The 25,566-nt window shown below is 40.0% G+C and overlaps 1 protein-coding gene across 2 annotated transcripts in view; it reads left to right on the forward strand.

Annotated features, from left to right (window-relative positions):
• LOC133061810 (adhesion G protein-coupled receptor E2-like) overlaps positions 1-25,566 on the forward strand; it is a 46,960-nt gene that overhangs the window by 11,666 nt on the left and 9,728 nt on the right. For both annotated transcript variants that reach the window (XM_061150023.1, XM_061150024.1), the window contains 10 exons: positions 231-408; positions 4,990-5,097; positions 5,285-5,505; positions 5,692-5,871; positions 11,477-11,674; positions 11,943-12,178; positions 20,677-20,743; positions 21,106-21,197; positions 22,192-22,360; positions 22,446-22,556. In XM_061150023.1, the coding sequence (XP_061006006.1) occupies positions 231-408; positions 4,990-5,097; positions 5,285-5,505; positions 5,692-5,871; positions 11,477-11,674; positions 11,943-12,178; positions 20,677-20,743; positions 21,106-21,197; positions 22,192-22,360; positions 22,446-22,556 (1,560 nt within the window). The remainder of the gene's footprint in view (positions 1-230; positions 409-4,989; positions 5,098-5,284; positions 5,506-5,691; positions 5,872-11,476; positions 11,675-11,942; positions 12,179-20,676; positions 20,744-21,105; positions 21,198-22,191; positions 22,361-22,445; positions 22,557-25,566) is intronic.

Here is a 25,566-nt window from a genome sequence, read left to right on the forward strand (position 1 = left end):
AATCTTGCAGCTCCTGAATATTGGGTTTATGTCATCCTTGGCATTCATGTACAAGATTGATCTCTGGATGGCTGGATTCCAGGGGCAAAGACCACCCAAAGAATCCCACCTGGCCCTGCCTTTATCACTCAAACAGTTTCCAAGCTCTGTTCTCTGTGAGTGAGTGGGTAATGTCTTCATACAACCTCTCAGGTGTGTGATCTACTGGCTCTGTGTCCTTATCTCTGCAGAACCTCATACAGGGGGTGGATGAAATGCTGGAGGCCCCCCGGGACCTGGAAACCCTGCCCAGCTCAGAGCAGCACCTTGTGGCCTCTAACCTGCTCATTGGCCTGGAAACTGTCTTGAGAGGACTGAGCAGGTCCCTGGACAATGAGTCACTGCACTTCAGTTCACCTTCAGGCACAGGTAATTACCTGGAACAGCCTCCAGGCTCCTGCTCTGCTCATTCCTGGTTCATTCCTTTTCCAACCTCACTAGAGCCCAGTGACCAGCGTTGTATTTCATGCTGATCTCATAAATAAAAACAAATTTTAAAAAATAAATAAATTATTGTGCTAAGCAAAACAATAAGACAGAGGAAGACAAAAACCCTGGCTTCTCTAATGGTTCTGATCGTAGAATCAGTCAGCCTGGTCTCAGTCGCTGAGTCAGGAAGATCCCATGGAGAAGGGAATGGCAACCCACTCCAGGACTGTTGTCTGGAGAATCCCATGGACAGAGGAGCCTCGCAGTCTACAGTCCATGGGTTGTAGAGTCAGGCATAACTGAGCCACTAACACTTTCAAAAAACAACACAAACACCAAGGTCATCAACATAGAGAACAGATTGGAGATTGCCAGAGACCAGGATAGCAGTACAGGAAATGGTGCAAAGAAGTCAAAAGGTACAAGCTTCCAGTTAAAAATAAGTTATGGGAATGTACAACATGGTAACTATAGTTAATAGAACTGTACTGTGTATTTTAAATTGCTATGAAAGTACATCTTAAAAGGACTTACCACAGAAAAATTTGGAAACTCTGTATGATGACAAATTTTAGCTAGCTTTTTTGGTGATCGTTTTGTGATATATTCAAGTATAGAGTCACTATACCTGTCAGTTATACCTCAATAAGAAAAACATAAATGAATAAAATTATATATAATATACACTTTCATTGTAAATAAATTATGAGCATAAAAATAATGCTAATGAAAAGTTTAAGACAAAATACAAATGGTTACAAAAGGGAAAATTTTTATTTGGAATAACATAATTTCCTCATGTTATTTGTCATGTAGGTATGATCTGTTTCAATTGAGTATTTGTTTTGCTTAGCACAATTATTTATTTATTTTTAAAAATTTATTTTTATTTATAGCAGTTTCAGGAGTATAACATAGTAATTTGGTATTTTTATACAATACACTCCATTACAAGTTCTTACAGGACAATGGCTATATTCGTTATCCTAAACAATATATCCCTGTTGCTTATCTATTTTAAACATAGCAGTTTGCACTTATTAATCCCATAACCCTAACTTGCCCTTCCACCCTACCATCTCCCTTTTGGTAACTCCTCTTTTCAATATCAGTTAATCTGTCTCTGTTTTGCATACCTTGGTTTATATTATTTTTACATTTCACGTAGAAATGATATACAGTATTTGTCTTTATCTGGCTTATTTCACTCAACATAATACTCTCTAGGTCCATTTACAATGTTGCAAATGACAGAATTTCATTCTTTGCTGTGGTAGATTAATATTCTATCCTACTTAATCACCACATCTTTTTATCCCATTCCTCCACTGACTGACACTAAAGTTCACAATTTTAATCAAAGTGTAAAATCTAGTAGCATTTAGTACATCATAAGGTTGTGATCATCACCTCTATTTATAAAATAACTTCACCTCTCCAAAAGTAAAAACTGTAGCTACTGAACAAACACTCCTCAATCCTCTGTTCCCCTGGTCCCTGGCAACCACTGATTGTGTTTTCTGTCTCCATGAATTTGCCCTGCTGGAAATTTTGTATAAATAGAATTAAAGGCATATGACCTGAATGTCTAGCTTCTTTCACCTAGTATAATGTTTCCAAGGTTCATCCATGTTGTAGCATGTATCAGTATTTCATTCTTTTATGGCTGAACCAATAACGTATTGTAAATTCCATATATATGTGTTACTATACTGTATATTGTTGTAAAGTAATTAGCCTCCAACTAATAAAAATAAATGGAAAAAAATAATGTATTGTACATGGATATACCTCCTTTGTTTATCCATTCATCCATTGATAGACATTTGGCTGGCTGCCACATTTTCACTCTTGTGAACAAAGCTACTATGAATGTGGTGTTTCATACGCACCTCACAGCATATGGGAAGTAGGATCTTAACTCCTTGACCAGAGACCAAAACTGTGTCTCTTGCATTGAAAGCACGGAGTCTTGGAAGCACTGTACCACCAGGGAAGTCCCTGTAGCATAAGTTTTGGTTTGAATAACTGTTGAATAAAGTTTTTTGGGCACATAATAGAGTGTAAAATTGCTTGGTGATGTGGTAGTTCTATTTTCAGCTTTTTAAGGAACCACCAAGCTAGTTTTCCAAAGTGGCTATTTCTTCATTTTACATTATCAACAGCAATGTATGAGGGTTCCAATTTCCTCATCCTCAGCAACACGTTACTTCCATTTTGCTTTCTTTTTCTTGTAGCCATTCTAGTGTGTGGCCAGTGATATCTCATCATGGTTCTATCTGCATTCCCCTAGTGACTAAGATGTTGAACATCTGTTCATGTCATTGTTGAATTTGTCGATGTTTTATTGGAGAAGCATATACTTGAGTGTTTTTTCTTTGCAATTTCAATTTTTTACATTTGGTTGTTAAGGTATAAGAGACCTTCATAGATCTTAATTTAGATCCTATGAGATATGTCTTTGCAAATATATTCTCCCATTCTGTAGATTGCCTTTTCACTTTTCTGTGGTCTTTTCACTTTAATGAATAGATATTTCCATTTGATGAAGTCCATATAATCTATTGACACTTTTGTTGCTTCTGCATATTTTTTCATAGCTAATAATCCATTTCCAAATTCAAGGTGATGAAGAGTTACTCAGGTGTTTTTGTCTTACTTGTCCTAGTTTTAACTTTTAAATGTAGATCTTTGACCCATTTTGACCCCAACGGGTCTTTGACCCATTTCTTTATTAAAATTTATTGTGTGAAGTAGGTCACTGAATTCCTTCATTTGCTTGTGGAAAGCCGGATGTCTCAGCATCACTGTTGAAGAGATTTTTCTTTGCCCATTGATGGTCTTGGCACCCCTTTGTGAAAATCAACTGACCATAGATGTATGGATTTATTCCTGGGTCCTCAGTTCTGTTCTACTGCTCTGTATTCATATAGCAATTTCCCACCATTTTCAATACTGTAAGTTGGCAGTAAGTTTTGAAATCAGAATTGTAATGCCTCCAAATTAGTTTTTCACCTTTAAGATTGGTTTGTTTATCCAGGTTACTTGCAATCCATTATGGATTTTAGGATGAGCTTTCCATTTCTGCTGAAAATTAATTTAATGATGTCGGAATTTTGATACTGATTGCATTGAACCAATAAATCATTTTGGGTTCTTAATAGGTTCTGAGATCTTAATAGGATGGTTCTGATCCATGAACACAGGATGTCTTATGATTTATTTAGAGTTTCTAATTTCTTTCAACAGTCTTTTACAGTGATCAATATACAAGTCTTCAGTTTCCTTGGATAACATTTTTCCTTGTATTTTGTTGACTATTTGTGTATCTATGTTCAAACTGACATTGGTTTATTGGAATTGCTGTGCTGCATTATCTTGTTTTGTTCTTGGGATAATGATGGTCTCATAGAGCTATTTAGGTAGAGCTATTTCTCTTCTATTCTATAGAAAAGTTTACAAAGGTTTAGTGTTAATTCTTCCAGAATGCCTGGGAACATTGACTGTAGAAGCCATCTGTTCTGGTCTTTTCATTTTGGAAAGTTTTGGATACTGATTCAATATACTTATCTGTTATTGCTTTGTTATGATTTTCTCTTTTCTTAAGTCAATTTTTTGTATTTTGTGTCTCTAGGAATTTCTCCATTTTATTTAGGCTGCATTTCATGTTGTTGAATAATTGCTCATATATTCTCTTACAACCCTTTGTAAATGTAAATGATATATGCATATACCACTATTATGTGTGCCAAATGACATTGCTTATAATAATAATAATATCATTATTTATAATATACATTATTGTAAATATTATTATTTAGATATCATTGATAAAATGATATATAATCATTTATGTGATTGTGCAATCACATAAATGATTATACATATAAATCATATGATATGTCATATGATTTAGATATTTTGACATCATATTTAGATAGCATGTAAATCAATGATAAAAATATATCATTGTTTCCTGATCTACCACAGAAGCCCATATAATATATGTTATGTAATATATAAAGTGTCTACATATTTATATGATGTATTAAGGGGCTTCCCTGTTAGCTCAGCTGGTAAAGAATCTTCCTGCAATACAGGAGACCCCAATCTGATTCCTGCATTGGGAAGATCTCTTGGAGAAAGGTTACACTACTGATACTAGTATTACTGAGTTTCCCTGGTGGATCAACAGTAAAAGATCCAATATTAATCCAAAGTTTACAATGCAGGATACCTGGGCTTGATCCCTGGGTTAGGAAGATCTCCTAGAGGAGGGCATGGTATCCCACTCCAGTATTCTGCCTGGAGAATCCCCATGGACAGAGGAGCTTGGCAGGCTACCATCCCCCAGATTGCAAAGATTTGGATACTATAAGGGTATTTGGATACAAATAAGGGCAGCACACAGTACATAATATATTAAAATATTTATTTTCATGTATGCAAATAATGATAGTATGTGCACCATCATAGGCACAATTACTAATCTAACTCTTCTATAACCCTCACAACTCTTAGAAATGTCACTGAAGGCACTGGATAAAGAAGATAAGAATGTCACCTTGATTCAGAATAACATAAAGATGATACTGATCTGGGATACAGTGCATGAATCTAATGACTCAGGTAATGGTTATGGCAGGGTACAGGTCCCTAGGGATTCAAAGTGAGACGCCATATTCAAAGGTGCAATAAACAGAAATGTATACTTTAAAGGAAACTATGGGTAATGGTGGGGCCACAGGGACATAGTTAATTAAAGGAGGAGTCATGTTGGATACCCCAAGATATAAACCTTGCCCTTGTCCTGCAGGTCCCATGGTGGTGGGCCTTGTCTCCATGCCTGGGATTGAAAAGTTGCTGGATAAAGTCCCCCTGATAGTGGATGCTGAGGAACAGGAAGTTCCACATGAGACACACAAGGAATTGCTGCAGGAAACGCCCCCTATCCTGCTGTCAGATGTCATATCCGTTTTTATCAGCAACAGTAACACACAAAACCTCAGTTCTCCAGTCAAATTTGTCTTCAAACATGTGAGTCCTGGGGGGGATGAAGCTGTGGGTATGGGAGAGACCTGAGTCCTGGGCACAGCCTTTGTGCTTCAGGGATGTCCATCACGGGTGCATCATATCCCAAGGAAAGTCCATCATGAGCTAGATTTGGGTCAGCATTTCTAAGCAACAGAACCACCAGCTCAAACCTACTTCCTGTTTCTATAGTCAAGGACACCTGAAACAAAGGGGAAGGTGCACTGTGTCTTCTGGGAGCAGGGCCAGAATGGAAGTGGCCACTGGGCAACCAGAGGCTGCAGGACATTGGACAGCGGAGACGACAGCACCACCTGCCAATGCACCCACTTCAGCAGCTTTGCCGTCCTCATGGCCTACTACAATGTGCAGGTGACACCCCTCAGAGGGGCTACATTCAATATCTTGATGTGGAACAAATTCTCACACATGTAAAACCTGAAAAAAGCACTATCTCCCAGTTATCGCAGGTCAGTGATCTGACGTGGTGTAGTGGAGATGTCTGCTCAGGTTCTGCCAAGGCTGAATCATTCTGTCAGCCTAGACTGTATTCTGATCTGAGGTTTGCTGTCCTCCTCCAACCCTCTAATTTATGCCATAATTCAGTTCCTTGTGATAGTAGGACTGAGGTCTCCTTGACTTTCCATCTGTCAGCAGGTGTCCATGTTTAGCTCTTAGGGGCTACCTGCATTTCTTCCCATGTGGACTTCTCTTGGGAACTTTAATACAGTACAAAAATTAGTTTTATGCAAGAAGCCAAATAGTCTCAAAAGTTAAAGTGTGTCAGAATCATCTGGAGGGCTGGTTATATATTTTTAAACATTTCATTCCTAAACAAAATCATATGTAGAAACATGCTGCAAAAATAAATTTGGTGCTATCATACTCAATTGCTTTTTATCAAGAAGAACCTAATTTGCAGGTTTTAACATTCATTTTCTTCATCCTTTGTGCACCTCCCTCTTTCTTATTCCCTCCCTCTTTCTTATTCCCTCTCTCTCTTCACCCAGACTTATACTAAATACCTTGTCCTCAGGTATTTAGGATGATTTCCAAAAGGAGGCGAGCTTCCCAGGTGGCTCGGTAGTAAAGAATCCACTTGCCAATTCAGAAGAGGCAGGAGATTAAGGTTCAATGCCTGGGTTGCGAAGACCCCCTGGAGAAGGAAATAGCAACCCAGTCCTCTATTTTTGCCTGGAAAATTCCAGGGACAGAGGTGCTTCATGGGTTACAGTCCTTGAGGTCACAAAGAGTCAGACAAACCTGAGTGACTGAGAACACATGGACACCAAAAAAGAGGCAGACATTACCAATTTTAAGCTACAGCCAACATCCAAGTATAGTACTGTTTCTCTTTTACCCAAGAATTTAGTTCTAAATCTGTAAGGATTAGTGGCCATCATGAAGAAATAGTACAGGGATAAACTGTGCAGAATTCAGAGTTGGGAGTTGATACCTGGACATCATGACAATGGGTAGAGACTTTGTCATACATCATTACATTATGGGGATGGACGATGGTGCTCAAAATGTAGCTTCTCACTTCTGTGAACTTATCGTGGTAACTGGGAAGCTTAGTCATGCTCAAAAGTCTAGCAGGAAATAAACCCTTGTGAGAATCAGGGCTTGGTATTCATTCAGTTCAGTTCAGTTCAGTTGCTCAGTAGTGTCCGACTCCTTCAGACCCCATGAACCACAGCACGCCAGGCCTCCCTGTCCACCACCAACTCTTGGAGTCCACCCAAACCCATGTCCAACGAGTCTGTGATGCCATCCAGCCATCTCATTCTCCGTCGTCCTTTTCTCCTCCTGCCCCCAAACCTCCCCAGGATCAGGGTCTTTTCCAATGAGTCAACTCTTCACATGAGGTGGCCAAGTATTGGAGTTTCAGCTTCAACATCAGGCCTTCCAATGAACATGCAGGACTGATCTCCTTTAGGATGGACTGGTTGGATCTTCTTGCAGTCCAAGGGACTCTCAAGAGTCTTCTCCAACACCACAGTTCAAAAGCATCAATTCTTCGGCGCTCAGCATTCTTCACAGTCCAACTCTCACATCCATACATGACCACTGGAAAAACCATAGCCTTGAGTAGACAGACCTTTGTTGGAAAAGTAATGTCTCTGCTTTTAAATATGCTATCTAGGTTGGCCACAACTTTCCGTCCAAGGAGTAAGTGTCTTTTAATTTTATGGCTGAAATCACCATCTGCAGTGATTTTGGAGCCCAGAAAAATAAAGTCTGACACTGTTTCCACTGTTTCCCCATCTATTTGCCATGAAGTGATGGAATCAGATGCCATGATCTTAGTTTTCTGAATGTTAAGCTTTAAGCCAACTTTTTCACTCTCCTCCTTCACTTTCATCAAGAGACTTTTTAGTTCCTCTTCACTTTCTGCCATAAGGGTGGTGACATCTGCATATCTGAGGTTATTGATATTTCTCCCAACAATCTTGAATCCAGCTTCTGCTTCTTTCTTTTGATGTACTTCAGCCCAACATTTCTCTTGATGTACCCCTCATATAAGTTAAATAAGCAGGGTGACAGTATACAGCCTTAATGTACTCCTTTTCCTATTTGGAACCAATCTGTTGTTCCATGTCCAGTTCTAACTGTTGCTTCCTGACATGCATACAGGTTTCTCAAGAGGCAGGTCAGATAGTCTGGAATTCCCATCTTTTAAAAATTTTCCACACTTTATTGTGATCCACACAGTCAAAGGTTTAGGCATAGTCAATAAAGCAGAAATAGATGTTTTTCTGGAACTCTCTTGCTTTTTCGATGATCCAGTGGATGTTGGCAATTTGATCTCTGGTTCCTCTGCCTTTTCTAAAACCAGCTTGAACATCTAAAATCAGCTTGAACAGCTGAAGTCTGGCTTGGAGAATCTCACACTAGCGTGTGAGATGAGTGCAATTGTGCAGTAGTTTAAGCATTCTTTGGCATTGCCTTTCTTTGGGATTGGAATGAAAACTGACCTTTTCCAGTCCTGTGGCCACTGCTGAGTTTTCCAAATTTGCTGACATGTTCAGTGCAATACTTTCACAGCATCATCTTTCAGGATTTGAAGTAGCTCCACTGGAGTTCCGTAACCTTCACTAGCATTTTTCGTAGTGATGTTTCTAAGGCCCACTTGACTTCACATTCCAGGATGTTTGGCTCAGGTGAGTAATTATACCGTCATGATTATCTGGGTCGTGAAGATTATTTTTTTACAGTTCTTCTGTGTATTCTTGCCACCTCTTCTTAAGATCTTCTGCTTCTCTTAGGTCCATATCATTTCCGTCCTTTATTGTGCCCATCTTTGCATGAAATGTTGCCTTGGGGTCTGTAATTTTCTTGAAGAGATCTCTAGTCTTTCCCATTCTGTTGTTTTCCTCTATTTCATTAATCACTGAGAAAGGTTTTGGTTTTTTTTTTTTTTTAATCTCTCCTTGTTATTCTTTGGAACTCTGCATTCAAATCTACTTTGCTTTTCACTTCTCTTCTTTTCACAGCTATTTGTAAGACCTCTTCAGACAGCCATTTTGCTTTCTTGCATTTCTTTTCCATGGGGATGGTCTTAATCCCTGTTTCCTATACAATGTCACAAACCTCTGTCCATAGTTCATCAAACACTCTGTCTATCAGATCTAGTCCCTTAAATCTATGTCTCACTTCCACTGTATAATCATCAGTTCAGAACAGTTCACTTGAGTCGCTCAGTCATGTCCGACTCTGCGATCCCATGAATCGCAGCACGCCAGGCCTCCCTGTCCATCACCAACTCCCAGAGTTTACTCAAACTCATCTCCATCGAGTCGGTGATTCCATCCAGCCATCTCATCCTCTGTCATCCCTTTCTCCTCCTGCCCCCAATCCCTCCCAGGATCAGGGTCTTTTCCAATGAGTCAACTCTTCGCATGAGGTGGCCAAAGTATTGGAATTTCAGCTTCAGCATCAGTCCTTCCAATGAACACCCAGGACTGATCTCCTTTAGAATGGACTGGTTGGATCTCCTTGCAGTCCAAGGGACTCTCAAGAGTCTTCTCCAACACCACAGTTCAAAAGCATCAATGTTTTGGCACTCAGTTTCTTCACAGTCCAACTCTCACATCCATACATGACCACTGGAAAATCCATAGCCTTGACTAGATGGATCTTTGTTGGCAAAGTAATGTCTCTGCTTTAAAATATGCTATCTAGGTTGGTCATAAATTTCCTTCCAAGGAGTAAGAGTCTTTTAATTTCATGGCTGCGGTCACCATCTGCAGTGATTTTGGAGCCCAGAAAAATAAAGTCTGACACTATTTCTACTGTCTCCCCATCTATGTATAATCATAAGGGATTTGAATATAGGCCATACCTGAATGGTCTAGTGGTTTTCCCTACTTTCTTCAATTTAAGTCTGAATTTTTCAATAAGGAGTTCATGATCTGAGCCACAGTCAGCTCCTGCTCTTGTTTTTGCTGACTGTATAGAGCTTCTGTATCTTTGGCTGCAAGGAATATAATCAATCTGATTTCAGTGTTGACCATCTGGTGATGTCCATGTGTAGAGTCTTCTCTTGTGTTGTTGGAAGAGGGTGTTTGCTATGACCAGTGTGTTCTCTTGGGAAAACTCTATTAGCCTTTGCCCTTCTTCATTCTGTACTCCAAGACCAAATTTTCCTGTTACTCCAGGTGTTTCCTGACTTCCTAGTTTTACATTCCAGTCCTCTATAATGAAAAGGACATCTTTTTTGAGTGTTAGTTCTAAAAGGACTTGTAGGTCTTCATAGAACCGTTCATCTTCAGCTTCTTCAGCGTTACTGGTTGGGGCATAAACTTGGATTACCGTGATATTGAATGGTTTGCCTTGGAAATGAACAGAGATCATTCTGTCATTTTTGAGATTACCTCCAAGTGCTGCATTTTGGACTCTTTTGTTGACCATGATAGCTACTCCATTTCTTCTAAGGGATTCCTGCCCACAGTAGTAGATATAATGGTCATCTGCATTAAATTCACCTGTTCCAGTCCATCTTAGTTCACTGATTCCTGGAATGTCAACGTTCACTCTTGCCATCTCCTGTTTGACCACTTCCAATTTGCCTTGATTCTTGGACCTAACATTCCAGGTTCCTATGCAATATTGCTCTTTACAGCATCGGACCTTGCTTCTATCACCAGTCATATCCACAACTGGGTATTGTTTTTGCTCTGTCTTTATCCCTTCATTCTTTCTGGAGTTATTTCTCCACTGGTCTCCAGTAGCATAATGGGCACCTACCGATCTGGTGAGTTCATCTTTCAGTGTCCTATCTTTTTGCCTTTTCATACTGTTCATGGGGTTCTCAAAGCAAGAATACTGAAGTGGTTTGCCATTCCCTTCTCCAGTGGACCACATTCTGTCAGACCTCTCCACCATGACCCGCCCATCTTGAGTGGCCCCACACGGCATGGCTTAGTTTCACTGAGTTAGATAAGGCTGTGGTCCTGTGATCAGACTGGCTAGTTTTCTGTGATTATGGTTTCAGTGTGTCTTCACTCTGATGTCCTCTCGCAACACCTACTGTCTTATTTGTGTTTCTCTTACCTTGGACGTGGGATATCTCATCACGGCCGCCTCTCCTGACCTTGAATGTGCAGTAGCTCCTCTCGGCCTTCCTGCGCCCATGCAGCCACTGCTCCTTGGACGTGGGGTTGCTCCTCTCGGCTGCCGCCCCTGGCCTCGGAGTTGGGGTAACTCCTAATGGTCTTCATTAGGACTCTCTTATTCCTCAGTCCTTCCATGCACAGATTTTATCATTCAGATCCCATAAATTTCTAAATTTCTGAACCGGGAGAAATCTATCCATTAACATAACATAAACATAACATATCCATAAACATATCCATAACATAATCTACTCAGCACCTCCATTCCTGATTTCTCTATGTCTAAAAATAAAATTGGCGGAAGGGTCATTACCCCACAGCAGGAAAGCATGACTGATCTTCTCTCTTCTGGGTCCCAGGAGGAGGATCCCACACTGACTGTGATCACCTACGTGGGACTGAGCCTTTCTCTGCTGTGCCTCCTCCTGGCGGCCCTCACCTTCCTGCTGTGCAAAGCCATCCAGAACACCAGCACCTCGCTCCACTTGCAGCTCTCACTCTGCCTCTTCCTGGCCCACCTGCTCTTCCTGACAGCCATCGACAGAACTGAGAGCAAGGTACATATACTGTCCCAGAATACCCCTGCCCCAGGGATGCTGAGTTCATGGGGCCATACTGCATTGGACTCCTTAATATAATGGGATTCCAGGTAATGTTAGATGGATAAGTAGCCAATTCACATGGACTGACACAACTAGAAAGCAAACATTCAATTGATAATTCATTCATTTACATCAGAGTTATCCCCAGTGGCAAGTCATAGAAGCCCTGGGGCCATGCTCCATCCTGACAAACCATCCTGGTGACATCTTCTTCCTCCTCCAGGTGCTGTGTACCATCATCGCGGGTGCCTTACACTATCTCTACCTGGCCTCCTTCACCTGGATGCTGCTGGAGGGTCTGCAGCTCTTCCTCACTGTCCGCAACCTGACGGTGGTCAACTACTCCAGTGTCAACAGGTTCATGAAGAAGTTCACGTTCCCAGTGGGCTACGGAGTCCCGGCTGTGATTGTGGCCATTTCTTCTGCATCCAGGCCTCATCTTTATGGAACACCCAAACGGTGAAAGCAAATTCCCACCATCCTAACTTCTCATGCATGACTATGGCTATCATAGAACCAACATAGCACTTTCATTTTATCGTTCTTAATTTATTCATTTTAATTTAAGGATAATTACTTTACAATATTGTGGTGGCTTTGCCATACATCAACCTGAATCAGCCACAGGTGTACATGTGTACCCCCATCCTTAACACCCCTGCTTCATCCCTCCCCACCCTATCCCTCTGGGTTGTACCAGAGCATCGGCTTTGTGTGCCTTTCTGTTTGCATCAAACTTGCACTGGTCATCTATTTTACATGTAGTAATATACACATTTTAATGCTATTCTTTCAAGTCATCCCACTGTCACCTTCTCCTGCAGAGTCCAAAAAAATCTGTTCTTTACACCTGTGTCTCTTTTGCTGCCCTGCATATAAGATCTTCATTACCATCTTTCTAAATTTCATATTTAGGCCTTAATACACAGTATTTGTCTTTCTCTTTCTGACTTACTTCACTCTGTATAATAAGCTCCAGTTTCATCCACCTCACTAGAATTGACTCAAATGAGTTTCTTTTTACAGCTGAGTGATATTCCACTCTGTATATGTACCACACCTTCCTTATCTATTCATCTGCTGGTGGACATCTAAGTTGCTTCCATGTCTGGGCAATTGTAAATAATGCTGCAGTGAACATTGGGGTATATGAGTCTCTTTCAATTCTGGTTTCCTTGGGGAGTATACCCAACAGTGGGATTGCTGGGTCATATGACAGGTCTATTCCCAGTTTTAAAGGAATCTCCACACTGTTCTCCTTAATGGTTGTACCAGTTTGCATTCCCACCAACAGTGTAAAAGTGTTCACTTTTCTCTACACACTCTCCAGCATTTATTGTTTCCAGACTTTTTGATAATGGCCATTCTGACCAGGGTGAAATCATACCTCATAGTGGTTTGATTTGCATTTCTCTAATAATGAGATGTTGAGCATCTTTTCATGTGTTTGTTAGCCATCTGTATGTCTTCTATGGAGAAATGTCTGTTTAGTTCTTTGGCCTACTTTTTGATTGAGTTGTTCATTTTTCTGGTACTGAGCTGCATGAACTGCTTATATATTTTGGAGATTAATTCTTTGTAAGTTGTTTTATTTGCTATTATTTTCTCCCATTCTGAAAGCTGTCTTTTCACCTTGCTTATAGCTTCCTTCATAGGGCACAAGCTTTTAAGTTTAATTAGGTGACATTGGTTTATTTCTGCTTTATCTCCATTACGCTGGGAGGTGGGTCTTAGAGGATCTTGCTGTGATTTATGTCAGAGACTGTTGTGCCTATGATTTCCTCTAATAGTTTTATAGTTTCTGATCTTAACATTTAGGTCATTAATCCATTTTGAGTTTATTTTTGTGTATGGTGTTAGAGAGTGTTCTAGTTTCATTTTTTTTACAGGTGGCTGACCAGTTTTCCCAGCATCACTTGTTGAAGAGACTATCTTTTCTCCATTGTATATATCTGCTTCCTTTGTCAAAGATAAGGTGTCTATATGTGCATGGATTTATCTCCAGATTTTCAATTTTGTTCCAGTGATCTATATTTCTGTTCCAGTACCATACTGTCTTGATGACTGGAGCTTTGTAGTATAGTCTGAAGTCAGGAATGTTGTTTCCTCCAGTTCCATTCTTCTTTCTCAAGATTCCTTTGGCTATTTGAGGTTTTTTGTGTTTCCATGCAAATTTTGAAATTATTTGTTCTAGTTCTGTGAAAAATAACATTGGAGTTTCATAGGGATTGCACTGAATCTATAGATTGCTTTGGGTAGTATACTCATTTTCACTATATTGATTCTTCCAATCCATGAACATGGTATATTTCTCCATCTATTTGTGTCATCTTTGATTTCTTTCATAAGTGTTTTATAGTTTTCTATATACAGGTCTTCTGTTTCTGTAGGTAAATTTTTTCCTAAGTATTTTGTTCTTAATGTTGCAATAGTGTATAGTATTGTTTCCTTGATTTCTCTTTCTGATTTTTCACTATTTGTGTATAGGAATGCAAGGGATTTCTCTGTATTAATTTTATATCCTGCAACTTTTCTATATTCATTGATTAACTCTAGTAATTTTCTTGTGGCATCTTTATGGTTTTCTATGTAGAGTATCATGTCGTCTGCAAACAGTGACAGTTTTACTTCTTTTCCAATCTGGATTCCTTTTATTTCTTTTTCTTCTCTGACTGCTGTAGCTAGGACTTCCAAAATTATGTTGAATAGTAGTGGTAAGAGTGAGCACCCTTGCCTTATTCCTGATTTAGAGGAAATGTTTTCAATTTTTTGCCATTGAGAACAATGTTTGCTGTGAATTTGTCATATATAGTTTTTGTTATGTTGAGGTATATTCCTTCTACACCTACTTTCTCGAGTTTTTATCATAAATTGTTGTTGAATTTTGTCAAAGACATTCTCTGAATCTATTGAGATAATCATACCATTTTTATCTTTCAATTTGTTAAGATGGTGTATCACATTGTTTGATTTGAGAATATCTTGCATCCCTGGAATAAAATCCACTTGATCATGATCTATGATCTCTTTAATATGCTGTTGGATTCTGTTTGTTAGAATTTTGTTGAGTATTTTTACATCTATGTTCATCAGTGATATTGGCCTGTAGTTTTCTTTTTTGTGATTTTGTCTGGTTTTGGTATCAGGATGATGGTGGTCTCCGTAAGGCTCTGACCCAGGTGTGCTGTGCATTTTGTACCCTTCCCAGATCCAAGCAACTCAGGTGACCAGATGCTTGGTGAGTGCACTGTCCTAGGTGGGCCATGCATCTCATACACCTCCCCAGTCCAAGCTGCTCAATTTATCTGTTGCACATCTATGCCAGGTGTGCTGTGTGTCTCCTTTGGGGAGCTGGTCTCAGGCTGTGACACTCCTGGCCAAAGTGAACTGTCCAGGATCCAAGGAAGATGTGGTTATCGACTGACGGCCTGCTCACAGTTCGGTGGGAAATGCAGTCTTGAGGCCAAGATTGCAGCAACCCCTTGCATTCCAGCTCTTGCTGTCACACCATTACCTCTCTGCCTCCAGGGAAGGAGGGTCGTAAATGGCAGCAGCTTAGTCTCCTTTGGTTTTCACTAGGGTACAATATTTGTTCTGTGAGCTCACCAGGTGTCACCATGGAGCCTTGAGCCTACCTGCAGGAAAGGTCCTTTGGCTTTCTTTGTCTGTCTGGTGTTCACATGGTTTGGGTTACTGTGTTACATTAGCCCCCTCTGATTGTCCACAGGGAATTCAAACCCAGTCTTTACCCTAAGAACCAGCCATGCAGCCCAAACCTCTGTACCCAGCCCCCACTAGCTGCCAGTGGACTTGAGCATCTGAGCTGCTTCTCCACTAGTAACTGAGGCTCAGCACGTATTCTGTGGTGATTTGTTGTTGTTGTTGTTGTTGTTGTTATGTTGCCCCGTGAGATTCCTCTATCTCCCAGAGTTTGCTTAAGTTTATATCAGTTGCGTCAGTGATGCTATCTAACCATTTCATCCTCTGCCACTCCCTCCTCCTTTTGCCTTCAATCTTTCCCAGCATCAGGATATTTTCCAATGAGTCAGCTTTTCACATCAGGTAGTCAAGGTAATGGAGCTTCAGCCTTAGACCTTCCAGTTAATATTCAGGGTTGATTTCCCTTAGGATTGACTAGTTTGATCTCCTTGCAATTCAAGGAACTCTCAAGAGTCTTCTCCTGCACCACAGTTTGAAAGTATCAATTCTTTGGCACTCAGCCTTCTTTATGATCCAACTCTCATACCCATACATGACTGCTGAAAAAACTATAGCTTTAACTATATGAACCTTTGACAGCAAAATGCTGTTTCTGTTTCTCAATATGCTGTCTAGGTTTGCCACAGCTTTCCTTCCAAGGAGCAAGCGCCTTTTAATTTCATGGTTGTAGTTGCCATCCACAGTGATTTGGGAGCCCACGAAAATCTGTCACTGAAAATCTCTTTCTGCGTCTATTTGCCACCACGTGATGGGACAGGATGCCATGGTGTTAGTATTTTTTAATGTTGAGTTCCAAGCCAGCTTTTTCACTCTCCTCTTTCACTCTCATCAAGAGACTCTTTAGTTTCTCTTCACTTTCTGCCATTAGAGTGGTGTCATCTGCATATCTGAGGTTGTTAATATTTCTCCCTGCAGGCTCGATTCCAGCTTGTGATTCATCCAGCCTGGTATCTTGCATGATGTATTCTCAGCCTTAATGTAGTCATTCCCCAATTTTGAACCATTCAGTTGTTCCATGTCCAGTTCTATCTATTGCTTCTTACCTACATACACGTGTCTCAGGAGACAGGTATGGTACAGGTATGGTGGCCTGGTACCCCCATCTCATTAAGAATTTTCCACAATATGTTGTGATGTACACAGACAAATACTTTAAGTGTAGTCAATGAAGCAGGAGTAGATATTATTCTGGAATTCCCTTGCTTTCCCATGATCCAGCGGGTGTTGGCAATTTGATCTCTGGTTCCTCTGCTTCTTTGAAACCCAGTTTGTACATCTGGAACTTCTTGGTTCACATACTGCTGAAGCCTAGCTTGAAGGATTTTGAGCATAACATTGCTAGCTTGTGAAATGAGCACAATTGTACAGTAGTTTGAACACTCTTTGGCATTTCCTTTCTTTGAGATTGGAATGAAATATATTATGATATCTGTCTTTCTCTGTCTGCCTTACTTCACTCAGCATGACAATCTCTAGATCCATCCATGTTGTCACAAATGGCACTGATTCACTCTTTTCTATAGCTGAATAGCATTCCATTGTATATATGTACCACTTCTTCTTTATCCATTCCTCTATTGATGGACATTTAGATTGCTCCCATGTTCTGGCTATTACAAATAGTACTGCAAAGAACATTGGGGTGCAATTATCTTTGTAAGCCATGTGTTTCTCCAGATATATGCCAGAGTGGGAGTCCTAGATTATATGGTAGCTCTACTTTTGGTTTTTTAAGGAAAGTCCATATTGTTCTCCATAGTGACTGTACCAATGTACATTCCCAGGATTAGTGTGGCAGGATTACCTTTTCTCCACTCCCTCCCCAACATTTATTTTCTGCAGACTTTTTGATGATGGCCATTCTGACTGGTGTGAGGTGGTACCTCATTGTGGTTTTGATATCCATTTCTCTAATAATTAGCGACGTTGAGCATCTTTTCATGTGTTTTTTCACTATGTATGTATTTTTTAAAGAAATGTCTGTTTAGGTCTTTCTCCCATTTGTTACTGGTTTATATATATATAGAGAGAGAGAGAAAGAAAGAGAGAGAGAGCTGTGTACATGAACTCTGTACACTTTGGAGATTAGTCCTTTGTCAGTTGTTTCATTTGCATCATTTGCAAATATTTTCTCCCATTATGAGGGTTGTCTTTTCATCTTGTTTATGGTTTCCTTTGCTATGCAAAAGCTTTTAAGTTTAATTAGGTCCCACTTTTTATTTTAATTTTATTTTCATTACTCTAGGAGAAGAACAGGATAAAAAGATCTTGCTGTAATTTATGTGAGAGTTCTACTTATGTTTTCCTCTAAGAGTTTTATAATGTCTGGCCTTACATTTAGGTCTTTAATACATTTTGAGTTTATTTTTTTATATGATGTTAGGGAGTGTTTAATATCATTCCTTTACAAGTAGCTGTCTAGTTTTCCCAGAACCACTTACTGAAAAGATTGTATTTTCTCCATTGATATATTATTTTTATTGTGTCAATATTGTTCTGCAGCACTCTATATGTTTTATGTGTATGACACATTTCTATGTTTTATACTCTAAAATCTGTTTACAACTGATAATTGGGTTTCTGTCCATCACTATACGGTCGAACCACTTTGCCCATTTCACCTCTCCCCAAACTCATCTTTTCTCCTCTGTCAGTACTCTATTATCTTCATCTATGGGGAGAGGGCATTTGTTTGATTTAGGTAGTTCATTTATTTTGTTTGTTTATTGGTTTGTTATATTCCACATGCGAATGAAATCAGACTGTATTTGTCTTTCTCCATCTGACTTCTTTCACTTAGCATAATAAACCCAGCATCCATTCATGTTGTAACAAATAGGAAGATTTCCTCATTTTTATGGCTAGGTAGTACTGCGTGGCTGGTGTGTATGTGTGTGTATCACATCTTCTTTATCCTTTGATAGGCACTTAGTATGCCTCCATATCTTTGCCATTGCAAATAATGCTGCAGTGAATATAAAAGTTTGCACATCATTTTGAGTTAGTGTTTTTGTAGTCTTTATAATTACCCAGGCACGGGATAGCTGGATCACATAGTAGCTCTATTCTTAATGTTTCTGAAGGTCTCAATACTGTCTTCCATAGTGATTGCATCAGTTTACATTCCTAGCAACAGTGTATAAGAGTTCCTTTTTCTCCACGTTCTCACTGACAGTGATTATTACATGTGTGTTTGATAAGAGCCATTCTAACAAGTGTGCTGGAATGTCTCGCTGTGGTTTTGATTTACATTTCCCTAACTTTAATGATATTGAACATTTTTCATGTGCCTGCTGATCATCTCAATGACTTCTTTAGAAAATGTCTGTTTAGTCCTGTGCCATTTTAAAATTAGGCTGTTGGTGGCAGAGATGTGACCAAATGCACACTGGTACTCACAATAAATTCCTATGCTGGACCATAAAAAAATCTGAATGCCAAAAATTGATGCTTTCGAATTGTGGTGCTGTAAAAGACTCTTGAGACTGCCTTGGACTGCAAGGAGATCAAACCAGTCAATCTTAAAGGAAACCAACCCTGAACATTCACTGGGAGAATGATGCTGAAGCTGAAGCTCCAATACTTTGGCCACCTGGTGCGAAGAGCTGACTCCTTGGAAAAGACTGTTTCTGGGAAAGATTGAGGGCAGGAGAAGTGGGTGACAAGGACAAAATGGTTGGATAGCATCACCAACTAGGTGACATGAGTTTGAGCAAACTCAGGGAGATAGTGAAGGACTGGGAACCTTGGCACGCTGCAGTTCATGGGGTCACAAATAGTTCGACATGACTTAGCAACTGAACAACTCACAACAAATTATGCTGGTAAAAATTGATGTCGACCTGCATCAGATGGTTTCTGGATCACTGGCCTTTCTAGATAGTTTAGCAAAAAAGTCAGAAAACTTTCCCTATAAAATGCAAGATAGTAGATATTTTGGTTTTGTGGGTCAAACAGTCTCAGTTGCAGTTTTTCACCTCTGTCCTTGTAGTTCAAAAGCAGCCACAGAAAAGACATAAGAAAATGACTGCAACTCTGACCCGGTAAAACACATTTCCAAAATCAGACAGCAGCCCAGTGTGGACCACAGTCTGCAGTAAACCAACCCCTGTCTGTGTAGCTCTCTCTTTGGTTCTTCCTGGTGGATCCATCTAACATGATCCTAACACCTCCCAAATCTCACACAATTCCTAACTGGGATCAAGTACCAATTCTATCATTTCTACCAATGTGAACTTCAATTACTGACTCTGTATCCTTGTGCCTCAGATGCCTGATCTGTAATCATTTGATTACCTATGTTGTCATGAGGAATAAATTGTATAATGCACATGAGCCCAGCCATAGCAGTGTCAGGCTTACTGTTGTTCTCTCTCTCTGTCAATCACCCTCTCTCCCTCTCTCTCTTCTTGTCTGTCCCCAACTTTTTTCATCCTATCTACACCTACTCATCCTTCACCTCTCATCATAAACACAACAGAATTCTCTCAGGGAACCCTTCCCAGTATCAGAACCTCCTACAGGTCTAACTAGGTTATAGATCCACATACATGTTCCTAAAACTCCTCATATTTGATCGTAAGTTTCATTCACTTTAATTGTTTCTATTGTCTAACTATCAACAAGCCCACAGAGCTAGAAACTCCTTGAAGAAAGAGATAACTCTCTTAATCATAACTCGATATTCAGAACCAAGTACTGACCCTGATAGAGAAAGGGAGACTCTATATTTGTCTCATAAACCATAAGTTAATTTTTATTGATTTTTTCTTTAAAACATGTACATTTTTTTTCTGCCAGCATATGAGGGCCAAGATTTAAAAGGGCTTTTTAAAATAAATTTATATTTATTTAAAACCACTTTTTTACATTGTGATTTACATGGGGATAACTGCACATGATTAATATGTATAACCTGACAAATTGGGAATAAGTATACACCCATGGCCTTTACTAATATCAAGGACATACATAAGCTTTCAGTTATGCAAAATAATAAGTTCAGGAAGTCTCCTATAGAGCATAGTGCCTATAGCTAATATTGTGTTGTGTATTGAAATGTGCCAAGGGTGATCTTGTGTGAAATATTCTGACCAGAAAAATAAACAATAATAACTATGATTAATAATAATAATAATGGAGTCAGGAAAGACTTTGAGGAATGAGAGATATGTTCATCTATCTATTTTTTATCCACAAAGGCTAATATACTCTTGATTCTCAACCACCTCTCTTAGATGCTGGCTCAGCACAGAAAAAGGATTTGTATGGACATTTCTTGGCCCTGTCTGCACCATCTTCTCTGTAAGTAACGGATGACATCAAAGGATCTTTCCTCCCTGGCTGAGGGTAAATTAAAAGCACAAGCAAAAAGAAGGCTACAGACAGGGTGACCGATTATTCTAGTTAGCTCAGGAGTGGGAGGGTCCCAGGATGCAGAAATTTCCATTTTAAAACCAGGAAGAAACATTTCCTTAGACATGGCACTCTCCGTGTTTAAACATGTAAATCCCCATGCAAACTGAGTTACTGGGAGTTCGGTCTGGTTTTCTATGACTGTTACGAAATACAAACCTTTCCTACCTGCTGATTTAGATGTTGGATGAGCCACAAGGAAGGATTAGCAGATGTGGATGCACTTAATACCACTTTTAATGTTTCTGCAGATTAATTTAGTTTTCTTCCTGATAACATTCTGGATTGTGAAAAAGAAGCTCTCCTCACTCAACAGTGATGTGTCTACTCTCCGGAAGACTAGGTGAGATACATCAGAGGTACACATCGCCACCCTATCCAACCACAACCCCTCAACCCTGCACCATTAAAAAGCATGGTCCAGGAGCAAGGACATAGAGTTCCAAGCTCCTGGTGTCCCTTCACAGGATTTCAGGGGGACTTGAGAGGAGGAGTTCAGCCACCCTTCTTGGAAGCTCGAATACTGTTTTGTTGCTGATAGCCAAGTCAAAAATATTCCATTCATCTTTAACCCAAGAATGGAACTATCTTAGCTACTGAGGAAATTGATTTTGTTCTGATAAACAGGGATTACCACCATGACCCTGTGAGAAAAGTCCTGAGAATATGTATATCCTTATAAATCGCTTACATACCTGACACAGGCCCCAGCATGCCTTTTCATGCCCATGTCTTTACTCATGTTTGTCCCACTACCCTCATCTGTCCTGCTCTTCCTAGTGAAGTCAGGTTGATCATCCACATATCATATCTTCTAAGAAGCCAAGGATATCCTTTGCTTTCTTTTCACTTACACAGAATGAATCATCTGACAAACCTTGCTCTGGGTCAATTCATGGAGATGGAAAAGATAGGGGCATCTTTGGAGGGACCAGGGCAGAGGGACCTTCAATTTCACAACTATAATTGACCGTTTGTATTTCTCTTCCCACTAGGTGGTAAGGTTTGTGAAATCAGAAATCTTGCCTTTGTTATTTTTAATGCACAGGACCAGCACAAAGCCATGTGCACAGAGCATCCACAGTAATATTAGTTGATTGAAACTGGGAATATTCATCCTATTACTGAAAGCCACATTGTGAAGTTTCACTACCAACTTCAGTCTAAGATAATATGCCATTCCAGAACCAAAAAAAAAAAAATTCTTTTAGATAATCATTCACAGTAAAGGTCAGAACGGCCACAACTTAGTCACAGGCATTCTTTGAGTTGAAAAGAGATGGACTTGACTGTGTTGATCAGGGTGCACTGTGAACCTTTTTTGTCCTCCTACTCAGGATGCTAACATTCAAAGCCACAGCTCAGCTCTTTATCTTGGGATGTACATGGTGTCTGGGAATCCTGCAGGTGGGACCAGCTCCACAAGTCATGGCCTACCTCTTCACCATCATCAACAGCCTGCAGGGTTTCTTCATCTTTCTGGTGTACTGCCTCCTCAGCCAGCAGGTACCACTGTCTAACTCCTGCTCAGGACTCTTCTCATCTTCATTTGTCTCTGTGAGCTGATGCAGAGCATGCTTTGTCTCTATAGGTGCAAGAGCAATACAAGATATGGTTCAAAGGGATCAAGAAAAAGAAAACTGAGTCTGAGGAGTACACATTCTCCAGCAGGGCCATGTCGGAACCCTCTAAACACAGTGAGGTAAGATCATGCATTGCCTCAGAGCACTTCACTGATTGATTCATTGAGCAGTACATGCCTATCATACTGGACAATTGGGTACAAAGCAGGTGATAACTTACGATGACTCACACTGGTTTACACCTAAACTCACTCAGGACATTCCTCTGTCATGAAAGAATGTCTTCCTTTGACTTCTGCTCATTGCATTTCTTTTTTTTTTTTAATTTTTTTTCATTTATTTTTATTAGTTGGAGGCTAATTACTTTACAATATTGTAGTTGCTTTTGTCATACATTGACATGAATTAGCCATGGGTTTACATGTATTCCCCATCCCGATCCCCCCTCCCACCTTCGTCTCCACCTGATTCCTCTGGGTCTTCCCAGTGTACCAGCCCTGAGCACTTCCTCATGCATCCAACCTGGGCTGGTGATCTGTTTCACCCTAGATAATATACATGTTTTGAAGCTGTTCTCTTGAAACATCCCACCCTCACCTTCTCCCACAGAGTCCAAAAGTCTGTTCTGTACATCTGTGTCTCTTTTTCTGTTTTTCATATAGGGTTATCATTACCATCTTTCTAAATTCCATATATATGTGTTAGTATACTGTAATGGTCTTTACCTTTCTGGCTTACTTCACTCTGTATAATGGGCTCCAGTTTCATCCATCTCATTAGAACTGATTCAAATGAATTCTTTTTAATGGCTGAGTAATATTCCATTGTGTATATGTACCACAGCTTCCTTATCCATTCGTCTGCTGATGGGCATCTAGGTTGCTTCCATGTCCTGGCTATTACAAACAGTGCTGCGATGAACATTGGGGTGCACGTGTCTCTTTCAGATCTGGTTTCCTCGGTGTGTATGCCCAAAGTGGGATTGCTGGGTCACATGGCAGTTCTATTTCCAGTTTTTAAAGAAATCTCCACACTGTTTTCCATAGCGGCTGTACTAGTTTGCATTCCCACCAACAGTGTAAGAGGGTTCCCTTTTCTCCACACCCTCTCCAGCATTTATTGCTTGTAGACTCTTGGATAGCAGCCATCCTGATTGGCATGTAATGGTACCTCATTGTGGTTTTGATTTGCATTTCTCTAATAATGAGTGATGTTGAGCATCTTTTCATGTGTTTGCTAGCCATCTGTCTGTCTTCTTTGGAGAAATGTCTGTTTAGTTCTTTGGTCCATTTTTTGAATGGGTCATTTATTTTTCTGGAGTTGAGCTGCAGGAGTTGCTTGTATATTTCTGAGATTAATCCTTTGTCTGTTGTTTCGTTTGCTATTATTTTCTCCCAATCTGAGGGCTGTCTTTTCACCTTGCTTATAGTTTCCTTTGTTGTGCAAAAGCTTTTAAGTTTCATTAGGTCCCATTTGTTTATTTTTGCTTTTGTTTCTAATATTCTGGGATGTGGGTCATAGAGGATCCTGCTGTGATTTATGTTGGAGAGTGTTTTGCCTATGTTTGCTCATTGCATTTCTATGCTCATCTTGACTCTCCTATGTAACTATCTTCTTACTCTCCACCTGGGTTGAGCACCCACTTTGTCCATGCAGCATGGACTTTTTCATGCTCAAACACTTAAGGAAAAGAATAGTCCTGTGTTAAGCTCAATAAGCAAACTCTGGATCTGAAGCAGAGATGCACAAGCTAACCAGAGTCACAGGACCATCATTTATCTCATGTCAACCCCAGGACCCCTCTATACGCATGTGTGTGCCAAAATGCTTCAGTCACGTTTGACTCTTTGTGATCCTATGGACCATAACCTACCAGGCGTCTCTGTCCATGGGATTCTCCAGGCAAGAATACTGGAGTGGGTTGCTATGCCCTTCTCCAGGGGATCTTCCCAACCCAAGTGTTGAATTCTTGTCTCCCAAATCTTTCTGCATTGGCAGATGGGTTCTTTACCAATAGTGCCACCTGGAAGGCCACCCCTGTATATAGAAAACAGTAAATACATGGATTGTGTAGTCATAAAAGTAAAGTGAAATAAGGATTACATTAGATTGGAGAATTTCCTTAAAAGTATGTAATCATTCCTGGGATTTGCAGCACACACAAATAATGCAAAACATCAGAGAATCACAGGAGTCATAGAGAGATCCTGGCAGTGTGAATCTTACCAAGAATTTGTATTTTTGAGTTCACAAAAACAGTTCTCATGTTTTCTGTTCGTATATTCTTCACATCACCACATTACCATGTTTCCATTCAATAGGTGAAAGCACTGAGACCCATGGGGTCTATATGAATTGCACAAGGACTTCAGCCCACCCTTTCTCTCAATGTTTTCACTCTCTCATAATGTCATTTGATGCACAGAAGTTTCAATTTTTAATTGATCTATCTATTTTAATTGGGGGCTAATTACTTTACAATATTGTGGTGGTTTTTGCTGTACATTGACATGAATCAGCCACAGGTGTACATGTATCCACCCTCTCAAGTCCCCTCCCACATTCCTCCCCATCCCATCCCTCTGGGTTGTCCCAGTGCAGCATCTTTGACTGCCCTGTTTCATGCATCAAACTCGGACAGGTGATCTGTTTCACATATGGTAATATACATGTTTCAATGCTATTCTCTCAAATCATCCCATCCTCGCCTTCTCCCACAGAGTCCAAAAGTCTGTTTTTACATCTGTGTTTCTCAGATCACCAGCCCAGGCTGGATGCATGAGACAAGTACTCTGGCCTGGTGCACTGGGAAGACCCAGAGGAATCGGGTGGAGACGGAGGTGGGAGGGGGGATCGGGATGGGGTATACATGTAAATCCATGGCTAATTCATGTCAATGTATGACAAAAACCACTACAATATTATAAAATAATTAGCCTCCAACTAATAAAAATAAATGGAAAAAAATTCTAATACATCTGTGTTTCTTTTGCTATGTAACATAAAGGATCATCATTACCATCTTTCTTAATTCCATATATATACATTAATATACTGCATTGGTGTTTTTCTTTCTGATCTACTTCACTATGAATGACAGGCTCCAGTTTCATCCACCTCACTAGAACT

The sequence above is a fragment of the Dama dama genome, chromosome 9, assembly GCF_033118175.1.
Source record: "Dama dama isolate Ldn47 chromosome 9, ASM3311817v1, whole genome shotgun sequence".
NCBI classification, from domain to species: Eukaryota; Metazoa; Chordata; class Mammalia; order Artiodactyla; family Cervidae; genus Dama; species Dama dama.